This window comes from Camelus ferus, chromosome 21 (genome assembly GCF_009834535.1).
Source record: "Camelus ferus isolate YT-003-E chromosome 21, BCGSAC_Cfer_1.0, whole genome shotgun sequence".
In the NCBI taxonomy this organism is placed as follows: Eukaryota; Metazoa; Chordata; class Mammalia; order Artiodactyla; family Camelidae; genus Camelus; species Camelus ferus.
This window is the reverse complement of record NC_045716.1, coordinates 21,179,264-21,194,333: the sequence shown is the minus strand read 5'-3', so window position 1 is coordinate 21,194,333 and position 15,070 is coordinate 21,179,264. Positions and strand designations below refer to the sequence as shown.

Here is a 15,070-nt window from a genome sequence, read left to right as displayed (position 1 = left end):
TGGGCCTTGTACTCCAACTGGAGTTCCATCTCCGGGTGTCTGAAGATCCAGGGCCACAGGGGAAAAAATCATTCTCCAGTAAGGAGTCAAGTTCGAGGCTTTCCCGACCTGGCTCCCAACCTGGTCCGGAGAATCAGAGGCGAATAATGCCGCGTCTCAACTTGGGGCGGCACGCGGGGGTCCGCTGGCAGGATCCAGATTCTCACTGACTGGCAGAGCTCTCTGAGAGCTAGCTAGCTACGGACACCTATTCGAGCTTCTGTTTCTGACAGGATGAAGTTCTAATTTCTGGCCCCGAGTTACCCCACCCTTCCACCCACCCTCCTCTCGGCCCCTTTTCTAAAAAAAAAAAAAAAAATTCTAGGACTTGGATACTGGGAGCCAATCCACCTGCTTAATATGGGCTGGCTCCAATAACCAGGGATCCTATGCCAACAGGAGTGCACTCTGGGGGACCCAGGTTTGGCCATCAGGCCCAGACAGGTTGTTTTAGCCTCCCCAGGGTCCCGCCTCTGCATAGTCTACGACAAAGCCCAGCCTGAGTGCTATTCGCCTTGGTTAGATGCAAGCCATGCCAGTGGGTTTCATTTGGTGCTCCCGTCAAAGACTGGAGAGTGTCTGAATTATAGCTGCATGATTGTGAGGTGAGAGGCACTTCGAAATAGGATAAAGCCCAGGGACCTGTTTCTCTACCAGAATAGCAGTACAGAGCTGAAGCAGACAGCCTGATTTCCCCAAGTTGCAGGGCATTCTCAGAGCTGTGCTTGGCACAACTTTTCCCCCTCTGTCAGCCTCCACAGGGTCTCAGGGCCCTTATCCAATGGAAAGGCTTTCTAGAAGCTTCCACAGTATCAATTCTTCACCTTCACCCCAGAACTGAGAGCACACCAGCCAATGGTGAGGAGAGAAAGAAAGAGGGAAAATGTCCACTCTCTGTTTTGTGTCCTCCTTCCCCTCCTAGGTGCCCCTACAGCATAGAATGGAGGGAGCACTGGAGTTTCTGTTGCTCCAGTACAGTTGCAGGAAAGCGGAACCCTCCCCACTCTCACAGATAGACCTACCCTATTGGCGTGCTCTAAATGCATTCCCTAAATGCATCCCCCATACCAGGCCCCAGAGAAACTACAGCCTTCTTACACCCTTTCCTCTTCATGCCTACGAACCTCCTCAAATATTTCTCAGTACATTACCTCACACCCCTTTACAGGATACCCAATATCCTCTAGACACTCCAGCAATCCTAAATAGGGTCTACACTTCTTCAAACACACCACCAACTTCCCCTATAATTATTTCCCCATTTGCCCTCCCACAAGATCTCTTAAAAGCACCTTAAACAAACCTTTTTTCTTCTCCATCCTCCCCTCACCCAGCACCTGGAGTCAGGGGCCAGCAGGTGGGAAAGAGGCTGTCCTGTTAGCTAACAGTCTCATTCTTCTTCTCTCTCACCAATTTCCAACCAAGTCCCCTGCCCTCTATGGGCCCAAGCTTATTTCCACAACCACTTGCCTTGGCCTGGGCCATCTAGACAGCCTAGCAAGGAGCAGTTGGGATCAGCATGAACATCCCTTCTCTTTCAGCAACTGCTATGTTTTTGTTGGGGAGAGAGGAGGACAGAAAGGTTTCTTTGCCAGATGGAAACCCCCCACCCCTATTGGTCAAATCAGATACAACTGGACTTCCTCAAAAACCAAGGTCAGGAGAGAATTGGGTATATATCTAAATTTCTCCAAATAGCTAGATAAAGAACTAGATCCCCTTGCATCTTACTGTGGCTTTGGGTTCTACAGAGATACCTCAGCTTAAACAGACTGTCCAAACATACAGTGGCCTCTACAAAAGAAAATGGAAAAAATGGAGATTATTGTAAGTTGTCGTGGCACTATCTACTTGGAATCCCCCTCTCTGTCCAGATTCCTGATGAAGTAATTTTTTGTTTGGTTTTGTCTGGGGGGACTTGACAACCTGATCTCCCAACAGCTCCTGCTGAGGAATGATGGTGGAGATGGAGCTACAAGCCATGAAAGAAGCAGAAAACTCACCACCATCGTGTTAACTGGGATTGGTTTGTATACCAAACCATGTTACTCCAGTTTCAAAAAAGAAACTACTTCAAGGGTACCAGATGAAACAGCCCCTCAAGGGCAGAGGTGATTTTATACATATTCAAGTCTATGGTATCCAACACCATGCCTAAAACATAGTGGGTGCCCAATAACTGATATTAAATGAAAAGTATGTGTGTACCGTTGAGTGGGTCTGCAAGTCTCAGTTTGCCTTCACGTGGATTTCAGCCCATTGTGGATGGAGAGGGAGGATATTGACAAAATACGTGTCCTGTGGGACCTGTGTATGGGTGTGTGTGAGAGGGGAGTGGGGGAAGTGTTGTCTATTGTGTTGTGTATTAGTGACTATTCCACAATTCCTTTGACCAAAGGAGACCCTTCTACTACTTGGAACTGGATACAGCAGACCTGAGAGAAGCTAACAGCTGGAGGAAAATGGGCGCATTAGGTCCCCATTGTGCTTGGCCCACCAGCCTCAGCCTCTTAGGAAGGCCTCAGCTGGAGCAGAGCCCTCTGCTTCCAGCACACAGCACATTCCGCTGCAGTGTTCTGTAGAGCGGATGGTCTGCAGACCCCACCCAAGTTCTTCCAGGGAAATTCTGGTGGACTGTGGGGAGAGCACGCCGAATCCTTCGTGATGATCTGAATCTGTAAGTGTCTCAATTAGCCAAGAAGCCTACATTCTTCGCCAGTGCCTGTCCTTACACCCATCCCTTCAGCCCTGATGCCCATCCATTGTCTGTGTCCCTGAAGAGGCCCATGTTTAGAAAAATATGGCCTGAATTAGGCTCTCTAGATGCAGTTTTTGGACAGATCTTTATAATTTGGGTCCCAAAATACATTTTGGCATCAAGCCACTCTCTTGAAATATTCAGATAATTAAATAAAACGCATATTTGTTCTTTGTTTCATTTATCAGGTTAATTGCCTTGAAGATTCAGATAAAGCTGCATTCAGAATTGGGTGGGTTCAGGTATTTATTTCTGTCTTATAAGTGCATCATTATGTGAACATTATCATACATTATTCTTTTGCTATTGAATATTTGCACTGAACTGTCTATGGGATAGTGACAAATAAAAGCAAGAATTGACAATAAAAAAATGCTGAAGCTGTGAAAAAAAAAGTATACAGGCAGACGCGTTTAAAGGGCGTGGAGACATAATCCGGAGGATTTTGTCCCTGGTGATACTACCCTTTGCTCCCCACAAAGTGTTTTTCCTCTCATTGAGAGGCCAGCCTGATAATTCCTCAGGCCCATCTAAGCACTGCCTCCCCTGCCTGCTCCCAGTTCTGTCCTTGAACCCACACACTGCTTACTTGCTTAAGAGCCCTATGGATTTAGGAAGGTGAGAACAAGGTGACAGAGGTAGTAGGGAGTCAGCCATCAGCAAATGATTTCCTTGAGGGGCAAAAACATGAGTGTGTAAGGGTGTTGTGTTTGCACACATGCACACACACACACAGACCTGTCAACTAAGACAAGTGCAATGACACATCCACGGATATTCCCAGCAGTACCACCTCCGGATGCTTACACGCCCCGGCACAACACACCCACTCACAGTTGTTTAAGTTCTCCAGGTACCCTCCTCACCACAACCCACACTCCTCTCCTTTCTCACCTCTGTCATCCACATACAGGTATTTCTGTTCCCCTCTGCAACCAACCACCTTTCCAGGCTCAACTGGCCTCCATCTCTGCCCTCAGGAGCCTATGAGAGAAGGGGAAAAGAGTCCCCAGAACCCTCTGTGCCTCTTCTCTCTCTCACAAACCTGGGCACCGGGTGGCCTTCATTCCTAAGCCACCATGTTCCATTCCCAATATCAATGACTATACAAGTCTTACTACAATCAGAACAGACCAAAGTCAAGGGCTGAAAGCTAGAAGAGACAGGGTGTGGGGTAGAGAGGTGTAGGGAACAGGAGAAAACCCAGGTGATTGCAGGGCCAACCCCCAACACCACTATCAAAAACAAACAAGACAATAAATACCCCAAAAGCCAAAGGTGGACACCTACGATGACACCAGAAAAACACGAGGCTGCTTCTTCTTGGATGTCCAGCTCCTGTCAAGGAGAAGAATGCAAAGGTTGAAGTCTTTTGAGTGGCTCCAGTCTTCTCTCCCTAACATACCCGTCTCCCTGTCACTCTCTCACCAACTCCTTTTCTCCTAGTCTTGTTTTCAGGACCTCAGCAGTCTAGGCTCCCCATTCAACTGCCAGAGCTCCAGGCTGCACCGGGAGATAGTTGAAAGAGAAAAAGCCTAGACATGCAGAGAAGGCAGGGCCCCTGGCTTGAGCCTCTCGGGCTCCATCTTGCCTGAACAACTCTAACCCAGCCCCAGCCTCACAACCTCCCTCCACCTCTCTCCGAAACCAACAGGCCCAGGGGTTTGAACTGAGCCTGTGGAGATGCTGTGCCCCTTCTGACTTAAACCTAAAGGAGTAATCCCTTGCCCAATGGCCACCATCTCCTCACAGATTCCTGCTACTCACGGTCTACCAGAAAGCATGCTCAGGATAGAATGAAGGATCTGGAGTCAGGGATGTATTTTTCTTTCTCTAGATCTAACTGCATTGTAAAGTGTGATGCACTTAAGATACTGTCAATCACATTATGTCTCTAGCTTTCTCCCCCCATCTTATCATTACCTATTTACTTATCAACTATCCATGCATATTACCAAGGATCTGTAAAGACATACACTGTAGCTATCAATTTTCTCCCTCTCTTCTTCTCTTTCTCTTTCTCACATATATAAAAGGTATGAATACAAAGCAGGGTTTGTTTTTGTCCCATTTAATGTTGGGTATGAAACCCAGTCTCAACATTTTATAGTCTTACCTTCCCAATATTTTGTTTTCAGGCTAAAGTACAATTTTGAGGAGTGACATGTATACCATAGGTAACCCAGCTCCTAAAATATTAAGAGAAGTGTATTTGTGTGTGCATGTGTGTGTGTGTGTGTGTGTGTGTGTGCGTGTGTGTATTGGGGTAAGTTGGTGAATCCTTCTACCTCAAACTCAATTCCACAACTAATTCTTTTTTTAAAGTCAGGAAGATAACCAAGTAAATGCAGAGGAAATCAGAAAGAAAGGAAAGCTGGGGAAGAGGGATATTAAGCCTTAAATCCAAGCCTAATTTCTAGGAGGGGTACTTAGAATGCTCCCTCCCCACTTCTAACACCTACGAAGACCCACTTGACTCCCAGCTTCAGCTCTGCCACCCATCTGTTTCATAAAGGGTTGTCTCAGTTTGAAATTGCTATCTTCATACCAAAGAGGGGGCCAATCCCAACCCCCAACTTGCTAGAAAATAAGCACAAGGACAGCTGGGGAGTCTCTGGCTCCTTCTTCCACCCTAATCAAAAAGAGTCATGCGGTCTCTAGAGCAGTTGTACCTCTTCTTGCTGATCTCTGCCCTGCCCCCCACCCCACCCCTCACACAAAATGCCCAGGGGGAGGTGGTGACAAGGACCACGCCCCAGGAGGCATGGAACATGTGTGTGATGTTTGGTGTCTGGCAGCCTCAGCCTCTCCCAGAAATCTGGCCTCTAGGGTACCAGAAATACTCTGTTGGCCTCCAGCCTCCACTATTCCACAATGGTCCCAGCCTGTCTCCCAGAAAGCAGTGCATGGGTGGGGACAAGGGATAAGAATAGTGCCTTCTTTCCATATCCTCTGGCCTTTCTTAAAAAACAAGAAATTAAAAAACACCATCAGGTGGGTCGCATGAGAGCTGGAGCAGGGTTCTCTCCCCTTCTTGAACCTAAGCATTTGCTCCCAACACCTCAATTGCCTTTAAGCTCCCCTCAGCCCCTTTCCCACCTGCCAGATCATGGGAAAAATGGGGAAGAAGGGGAATAAAATCAACTTAAATTCTATATATGTTTTTGGATTTTTCCTAATTGTGTTCTCCACTTTTTTGCAGATATGTCTCCTTTCCTCCCTATCACCCCTGTCCCTCAGACTTTGTCTGTCCCTAAAACCTGAAGTCTCTGGGGCAGAGAGGAATAAGAGCCAGAATGAGGAAAGGTCAGGAGTCCAAATGTAGAACCATTTTTCCTCTTCCCTCCCATCCCACTGTAATCTTCCTTCCTGCCCCTCCTCTGGTGCAAGCATTAAGATGTTGGCCGCTGTGTTTGGTGGACAGAAAGGAGGGGTGGATTAATAGGATCAGTAGCACCGTGACCCTAAAGCCCCCCTGAATCCCACTGACAAACTTAGTGAGCTGTCTCCCGGTTGGCCGGTTAGCCGAGGCTACGGGAAGGAGAGGGACCAAGAGACGCTCTGGGGCCGCTGGGCAGGGCCCCGCCTCAGCTCACTGCAATAGACAGCTGCGGGAAGCAGGGGTGAAATCCCACTCTGCCAACTACTCCTCCACACACATGCCTCATCCCCTTTGGTCATTCCCCGAAACCTTTTATCAGCCTTTCCTTTCTGTGATTATTGCACCCGCCTCCATTAGCCAGTGGGCAAAGTAGGAAGGTCAGTGTGCCTTGACTGATTTCAGGGGATCCCGTCCCACCCCCAGTCCAGATGTCTGAGGGGCCAGGACCCTCCCGAATGAATGGCCACTCACCCAGCTTCTGTGAGGAGGAGAGCCTGCTCGGGTGGCCCCTGCTGCTGGACTGCCTCTTTCTCCCTGCTCCTAGCCTCTTGTGGAGTGGAGGATGCAGCTCCGATGACGTAGCATCTGTCTATCCATTCAGGAATTTCGCTTGCTCTCTCTTTCTTTCTCTTGCTGTTCTTCCTGGAAAGGCAGCAAAAAAGGGGTGCTGCCCCTGTCTAGAGACATCACCGCCACCAAAACAACAGCCCACTCCGATGAAACCCCCTCCCTCCTCCATCTAATGCCTGTCCGGGAAAGGGTCTTTGTCATCTCCACTCTTTTCCACCTCCTCCTCCTGCCTTTTCTAACCTGAGGCAGGAAGAAGGGGCTAAGGAAAGCTATTGTTCCTCCAGGCCATCCTCATCCCCAAAGGAAGCAAGAAAAAGGGTGTGACAGAAACACCCCTGTTCCCAGTCTCCTTCCAGTTCTCACTGGCCTTGAAACTTGAGATTGTGATTAAATGATGTGTGTCTAGGGTGGGGAGTGGAGTTGATGAGGAGTGATAGAAAGAGGACACAGTTTGCCACTTGGAGGTTCAGGGTGTTCCAGTCTTCCTTTCCCAAACTTCCCCCAACTCCCTGTCCCTGTCAGCGGAAATAATCACAAATCCAGATCTTAGTTGTGAAGGAGAAAGTGACAATTGGAAGATGAAGGCTGAGAGCTGGAGTGGGGAACAAGGTGGGGTGCGGTGAAGGCCAGTGCTTGGAAGTCTAGACAAGAGAAGAGAAGGAGTGGGACCACAGATTCAAAGTGAGAGATAAATTATCTTGTTCTTAGAGGAGGGAGAGCAATTTGGGGGTTGGTTTCCAGGGCTGGGGTCCCGATATTTGGTGGAAGCTAAGGCCCAGAATGGTACAATGGTCGGGTCTCTTTTCTCTCCCTCACCCCCACCCTCAGCCCCTCCCATTTTCTCCCTCCCACTCTTCCTGGCCTGCATGGGAACTCAGACTGAGCTCGACGTGACAGACAGCAGGCCTGCATGCTAATGAAGTTTGTCTCAAGTTCATTGTCAAAGACCCCCTTCCCCAAGGCCCCCTCCCCTCTTCTCTCATACACAAATCTCCCTCCAACTTTTGTCCCACAGACCTGAGGCCACTTGAGTCTCTGCTGGCTCCCCTCTCTCACCCTCCCCCACTGCTTTCAGTCTCCCCTCTCCTCACTACCTCCCTCAGCTGGGGTGGGGGCTCTCTTCTCCCTGGTGCCTTCCCAGCCACCTTCTGGCCCAGCCATCCCTAAGCTCTGAAAGAGGGATTCTGAGGGCTAAGGTCAGAGTCTATAGACCTGATCCTTTTCCCTACTCCAAAGTAGGGAGACTCTGGGGAGGTGGGAGAAGGCAACAGGCTGCCCCCACTCAAGGTTCCCTGCCCCCCAATTCTCAGCCCTGTCCTGGCCCAGTCCCCCCATTCCAGCTTCCCCCGCCCTTCATTCCTCCCATTATGATTATTTTGCTCTCCCCTTGATTACATCTGCTTCACTAGCTCAGAAATAAAGATCCTTTGAGACTAATTTTGCACCCCCACCCCCAGCTCCCCACCCCTTCCCTCCTCCTTCCCTCTAGACCAGGGCTCCCTTTAGCTCCTTTCTCACCGGCTGGAAGACATTGAGTTCCTTGTCTAGGGAGCTGGGGGGTTGATGGGAGGGGGTGCCAGTGGAATGGAGGGGGGTCTCTCCAACTCTGGGACGTGTCCAGCAATCCAAACCTGTCCTTCCTTTGTTCCTACAAATCTCTTCATATTGTCACCACCCTCTGGAGTCTGCCTTTCTCCCAGTAACCAGGGGATTGGGGAGGAAGGGGAGGAGGACCCTGAACTCACTCCACCCCTCAATTCCAGGGAAAGGAGGGAGGGGGAGAAAAGGGAGAAAAAAATTTAATCCCCCCCTCATTAGCCAGAAAGGAAGCGAAAGGGGATAATTATAATTAAAAGCAGACAGCTGTGGATTGCATCTTTTATGTTCCTCCAAGCTTCCTCCCCACTTCTGCCACTATCACCCAAAAATCTGCACAACTCCATGAGCATCTTCCCCTGGTTTCCTGAGAGTGGGGAGTGTGCTAGGAGAGTAAGGCATGAGGGCAGATTTGGGGAAGGGAATGCCACCTCCTCTCCCATAGACAGCACTTTCTTAAACATCTCAACAGGCCTAGGATATGGAGGTGTCCTCTTCCTATCTCCCAACCGGTACCCCAAAGCATGGTGATAATAATTCAATAATTTTGGGAAATCTTTGATTTTCCTAAAAATAGTAATAACTTATTGATAATGATATTAATTTTAAGAATTAAATATAACCTAGAATATTTTCTTATTCGGGTATCTCTTTCCTCCTCCCTTGGAGCTGCCTTAAAACACAGGAGAGGCAGCTGAAAGCCAGAGAGCTAGGGTCTGTAAGGGAGCGTGTTATATCAAAGAGAGGCTCACAGATTTAGAGTACAGAGAAATGCGGGCGGATACATACGTATACTTGATAATTTTCAGGGTGGTGTTGCTAGGCCTAGCTCTGCTATCCTATGTATTTATAGAACTTGATCATAGGCCAGAACAGCAGGGTAATTATAGCAATATTAGCATATATGCAAATCAGGTAACCTATATACGCTGAATAGAAGCAGATTATTATTTATTTCTCTCCCCCCCTTCCCTGGTATCAGTTCTGGCTTCTCAGAGCTGCACACCAGCAATTATCTGACATTATAAGAGGGGGTTGTAGCCCTGGAGGAGGGGGCTGAGGGGAGTAGGAAAAAACCTACAGGCGGGTTTGATCTCATTTTACTCAGTGTTATTTTGGGAAGCCTAGGGAGGGGCTCAGTGAGAAACCTTTGAATTAACAAAGGGAGGGGGTATGGAAAGACAGAGACCAGACAACAGAGACAGATGAAGCCAGGAAAGCTGTGAAGCAATGACAGAGATGGAGAGAGACAGACCCATAGTTCAAGGAGAAGCCAGAAACAGAGTCGCAAACTTACATAGAGAGGCATGAAGAATCCAGATCTGGAAAGAAAACAAGGATTTGGAGGTGGGAGGAATGAGGTCTCCAGGTACTCTAGGGTTTGGGCTTGGGGCAGCCTGAGGGCCCAGGCCTTCCCTTCTTCTGCTGGCTCCACTTTGCCGAGTCCTTTGCCCTCTGCCCACCACCAAGTAAATGGTCAAGGGACACAGCAGAGCTTTTGGCACATCGTTTATTCCAACTACCACATAATAAGCATAAATTGTGTGAACAAAGTCTGACTCTCCACCTTCCTTTCTCCCACTAGGAGCCCCTCCTCTTCTCTCCGGGGTTGTGCTACTATCATCCCTTTCAATCTCTGGCTCTCTAGCTAGGTCTCCATGGGGTGCCTCGGTCTCTAAGGAGTCAGTTACCCCACCACCTCCCTTTTCATATTCTATCTTTCTTTTACTCAGACATTATTTATGTCCCATGCGAGTTTGGGAAGTAGAATCTTGACAGTTTTCATTGCTTTTTCTTCATGTTGCTCCCAGGACTTGCCCTGCTGAATTAGGTACCTCTTCCTTTGCCTGGCTGTGCGGGATTCTGCAGGTCCATGGTGGCCAGAGATTCCCAAGCCTCACCTACATCCTTCCCCGCACTCCACTCAGAAGAGGCCTCCAAACCCCAGGTGAATTAAGGGAGAATCTCTGTTTGGCCCCAATGCCCATTTTTTCTCCCTAGATATTTTTGTATCTCCATCAAATTTCAAAAGTCTCTCTCCCGGTACCACCTGCAATGTGGAGATCTAGCTGTTTGTTTCAAAAAGACTTTTGCCCACCTGAGGCACACTCCAAAGAAAGCAAAATGAAGGAGGGGGATTACTAAAACTGTGGCAGGGTCCAAGGGCCAAAATGCCTGCTCCTGAGTATGATGAAGAGGAAGAGTCCCTGAGAGAAACAGAGAGAGAGAGACAGACACTCAAAGAGACAGCAGCCAAAAGACTGAAAGGAAACAAAATTTCAGGGCTGTAACTTAGATTTTTACACAAAAATGAAAATGTGCTGTTACATAAATATATACAGACCAGCAAGATGGGTAGGCTTTATCACCAATGACCTCTACATCTACGATATGCATTTGTATTTATAACTGCTCCTGGATCTGGCTATGTTTCTCTGTGACCATATAATACAGTACAGTAAAAGAGCTTGAAGAGGTGGTGAGAGAAAGACAAACTGAGCAGAGAGAGAAAATGAGAGAAAGGCAGAGACCGTGAAACAGCGACCTGCAAGAGTGAAAGAGAAAGGCGCTGAGAGGCACCAGAAATCCAGTCAAGGACAGGGCAGACCCAGAGACTGACAGCCAGCCGGCCCCAGGGGCCAAGCTTTCCATTTTCTATCCCGAGTTAGAGACCTGGGAGGTGGCCCTCAGTTCTGCCCATCTCTCCCTCAGGCTCAGCCAAGATTTGCAGCTTCATCGGGCATACCCCCCTGCATGTATCTGAAGTCCTTTGAACAATGGATCGAACTGCTCCCAGGGCTGCCCTTAGACACCCATCTCCATGCTGCCTGGCATTCTATGATGGGAACTCACCCGCATTTCTCTTTTGAGCTTTGCACTTTCCTGCTGCTGTAACTCTTCTGTACAGTAACTGAGCTCCAAACCTATGGCGCTCTGGGTGTGCACATAAATATCTCTTATCTTCTCTCCTACAAAATTAATCTCCCTGGCAATCCAATTGGACATCTGTAACCACACATTGTCCAGTGTGGTTGTCAGGAGCTGTGTGTGTGTGGAGTGGGTTTGTGTATGGCACGAACATTTATGTTTTTATCCAGTACAGTATATGTGTACCGACACCTGCCTGCAGTCAGGCTTTACCATTGGGTAGGCATGTCTGAGCATCACTACTGCTGCTGCAGCCCAGGGCACCTTCCAAACTCAGGACTCTGGGGTGCAATTCTGATAGTCTTTTACCCCAAAGTTCCCCCACTAGAGCTTCCAAAATCTCCCCTTTTGGTGCTCGATAATATACATCAGATACATCTGGCTTTCCCACAAACCAGTCTTTCACCACACAGCTCCCAGGGCTCCAAATAATCACGCCTGCCCTGGAAAGGAGACAGACCTTGTCACAGAGGCTTGGGCTAGTATGCCAGCTTGATAACAAGACCCATGAGCTGGAGAGAGATTTTCTATTTGACGTAGCCCTCGGTGTGTATTGGTACCTATATTTGTACACATACTTTACTTTTGCTCCTAGAATCACATACATCTCCTCTGCTCATTTTCACAAAAATAATGGTCTCCATGTGGCACCTGGCCAAACACCAGCACGGTGTGCGATACACGTGGCATGGAATACACACTGGCACACGTATCACATGCCTGCTTTATACTCGTAACACGGTGCCATTTTCTTGGTGTAGTGCCCGCTTCTGTCTGCTTCACAGAGGGTTCTTTAGGTCTGATGCTCATTTCTGGGGCTCAGGCTCTCGCGTTTGGGCTGGATCCCTCAGCTAAACAAGCCACCAGTATTCCTCACCTTTGGAGCCCCTACAACCTTGGTCCAGGCAGAGGTACGGAACTCTGGGTGGCTGTGTCTATGGCTACTGCTGTGCCTGCTGGTGAGACCAGGGAGGGCCTGTTCCCACTGCCGGGTCTCATCCCTAGCGTCACCACTGCGATGGGCTGAGTTAGCACTGAAATCCCCCTGAGCTGCATGTAGGTTTATATATCTCTGCGTCATGCCTATTTGCAGTGCGCAATCATTTGTGTGCTTGTTGGTGTACGTGTACTATTATCACATATACGTCCATACATCCACGCCCTATGAGTGTGTGTGTAATTTGGGAATACATGTGTGACATTTGTTGATCTCGGGTGTTTGCTGGTGTGTGCTGTGTGCGCGCGCGTCCTTGAGTTGGCTGTGAGGCTTGGTGTATCTGTGTGGATCGTGGACGATGGTCTGCGGGCCCTTGAATCCCAGTGTGTGTGTGGACCTGTGGCTTCCATGTGTGAACTGTGGGTCTGTGCCTCTGCCCCTGGACCCCGCCGAGGCCGATCAGAGCACGCCCGCGCGGCCCCCGCCGGCACCCTGCCTCCTCCCGGCACTCTCGCCCGCAACAGCGGTTCTGGCTCCCGCTTCCGACAAAGTCCACGCTCCGCAGCGGCGCCGGGCGCAGACTCGCCCAGCGGCGCCAAGGGGGCTCCGGGCGGGAAGGGCGGGGGTGGGGGGACACGAGCTTCGTCACAAGAGCAGGACGACTGCGGACGCCGCCCGACGCCAAAGCCGCGAGGCCCGAGGCGCCGAGGAGAGGAAATGAAAGCACGAGGAGGGCCGGAGCGAGAAGTGAGCAGAACAGAGAATCGGAAACGGAAAAAAGGGCAAACAAAACCCACTTGAAATAAAACGCTAAAATAAAAGGGATAAAGTAACACTGAAAGAAATAAAAAAGGAAACATACCAAAGGCATTAAAAGTGGTAAACTAAATTATGGAAAAGGCAAGGAAACAAAACGGAAAAGAAAAGCCTCGGGGCGCCGCGGGGGACAAGGGGGCCTAGACGGGCGACGCGGCGTTTGGGAGCTTTGGGAAGCCGCGCCCGCGGGGGCCCCTCGGCGCGCCCGCCCGCTCCCCGACCCGGCTCGGCCGAAAACCCCGCTGGAGGCTCTGCTAGTGCCCACTCCCCACCGCCAGCGGCGGGGACACAGAGGCCACCTCGGGCCCCCATGTCCTCTGCTGAACCCGTCCCCGGGTAAAATAAAACCAAAAACGATCCTCCGAACCACCCATCTACCCCTGCACCCCTGCCTGTCAGATCGGTTCCCCCTAAGGTTCGTGTTCTTGGCTGCGAGACCCGTGAGACGATTTCTCTGGGTTCCCCGCGCCAAGCAGAGCCTGGGAAAACCCTGGCCTGATGAGAGCGTGGAGGATTGGGGATCCGCGGCCGCGCACACTCTCTGCCCGGGGCTCAGGGCCCCAGACCGAGGCGGCAAGTCCCGGACCGCGGGTGCGGGACCAGGGGCTGAGTAATTAATAACCAGGAGAAGCTAGGGTGTGAGGGGAGCCTGGCAAGACGAGAAAGAAGATGAGAGAGACACAGACTGAGGGGAAAAGAGGGGTCTAAGAACGGGACAGATAAGATAGGAAGAGATGCTGGAGAGAAGAAAACATAGAGGGAAAAAGAGAAAGGTGGTGGAAGGGCACCTGGGCCCTTCAAGGAGTTTGCCCAGAGGCTCTGATATCCTCCCTTCCTCAAGTGCCACTGGGGACCCCTTCCCTTATCTTCCAAAGCTGTGGAACTCTGCCCTTTAGACCCTAGGTTTCTGGTAGTGGATGGGAAGGCTGTAACATGGTAGCCTCCAAAGCATTAGGAGGCAACAGTTCTCCCAAGAATTGGGAACCTGCAGACCCTGCTGAATGTGTCTGTGGCTCTCAGAAGCAGAGAAAGGAGACAAAGAGATCGTGAGGGCAATGAGGAAGCTGTAACATTTTAGGGCACAGAGAAGGTGCCAAAGGGATGGACCCAGAAAGCTGAAGTTTTCCGGATCTAGTTGCAGAGATCACAACCAAGAGGCTGGCTGAGTTCAGAGCTCACCCATCTTAAATAAGCCCCAGTTAACTTCAGGGTCATCAGACTCGGTGACCATTTCACTCCTGAATACCCACCCCAGTCCCTCTCCCAGCTCCCATAACCGTGGGTTGGTGGGGAACGTGCTGCTAGGACCAACTACGTGGCCTTGGCCAAGTCATTTCCTCCACCCCTTTCCTCCTTTACAAAAGGAGTCTGGGGTTGGGAGTCACCAGTCCTTCCAGTGGAAAGATGATCAGAGCCAGGAAGGAATGAGACCAACCCAGATTTGGTGGGTAAATCAGTCTCATCCCAGTACATTTTGGACTCACTCAGTAAACATACTGTATATTAATTTTCAGCAGGATGTGGGCCAACCTGAGAGAAAGCCACTAGCTGTAGGGGGTGAGAGGTGAGGAGTCAGCTACTTCTATGGAAGAAACCCAGGAGAATAGGGAGTAAGAGGACTTTCTAGGAGGGTAAATAACCCAGGCAGAGTGCTCTGGGCAGAGAATGATGTAAAGGCCAGACAGCTTGATGGAGAGTACAAGGTGCTGGGAAAAGCACAGTCTGCAATGGCAGCCCTGCCACCTAAATGGCTGTGTGACTCTAAGCCAGTTACCTAAACTCTCTGAGGTTCCCTTCTGAACAGGTGAAATGGAGAAGAAACATACTTCCCTGAGTTGTGAACTCAGGGAATTAATGCACCGAGTGTGTATCTGTTTGGCCCCTCATAGATACTCAAGAAATAGTAATATTCTTCCAATCCAGGATTGTTATGTCAACTTTTTGATTTTCATATTTGCTGGGAAGCAGGAGGCTTTGGGAGGAGGGCAATGGCTGTAGCTTGCTGACTCTCCACTCTGCCTTCCTGTTTTAACCAGTCTACAAA

At 49.8% G+C, this 15,070-nt stretch overlaps 1 protein-coding gene across 7 annotated transcripts in view; it reads right to left on the bottom strand.

Moving 5' to 3' along the window:
- The window catches only part of C21H1orf61 (chromosome 21 C1orf61 homolog), a 42,891-nt gene that overhangs the window by 16,708 nt on the left and 11,113 nt on the right, over positions 1 to 15,070 (bottom strand). For 4 of the 7 annotated variants that reach the window (XR_004313978.1, XR_004313980.1, XR_004313976.1 and 1 more), the window contains 2 exons: positions 6,651 to 6,821; positions 4,062 to 4,135 (listed from right to left, as the gene is read on the bottom strand). Coding sequence is in view for 2 of the 7 variants with exons in the window: in XM_032464037.1 (XP_032319928.1) it covers positions 3,751 to 3,781; positions 4,088 to 4,135; positions 6,651 to 6,821 (250 nt within the window). In the remaining 5 variants the exon portion in view is untranslated. Of the gene's footprint in view, positions 1 to 2,998; positions 3,782 to 4,061; positions 4,136 to 6,650; positions 6,822 to 15,070 lie in introns of those variants that run through there. The other 3 variants (XR_004313984.1, XM_032464036.1, XM_032464037.1) reach the window with 2 other exon arrangements.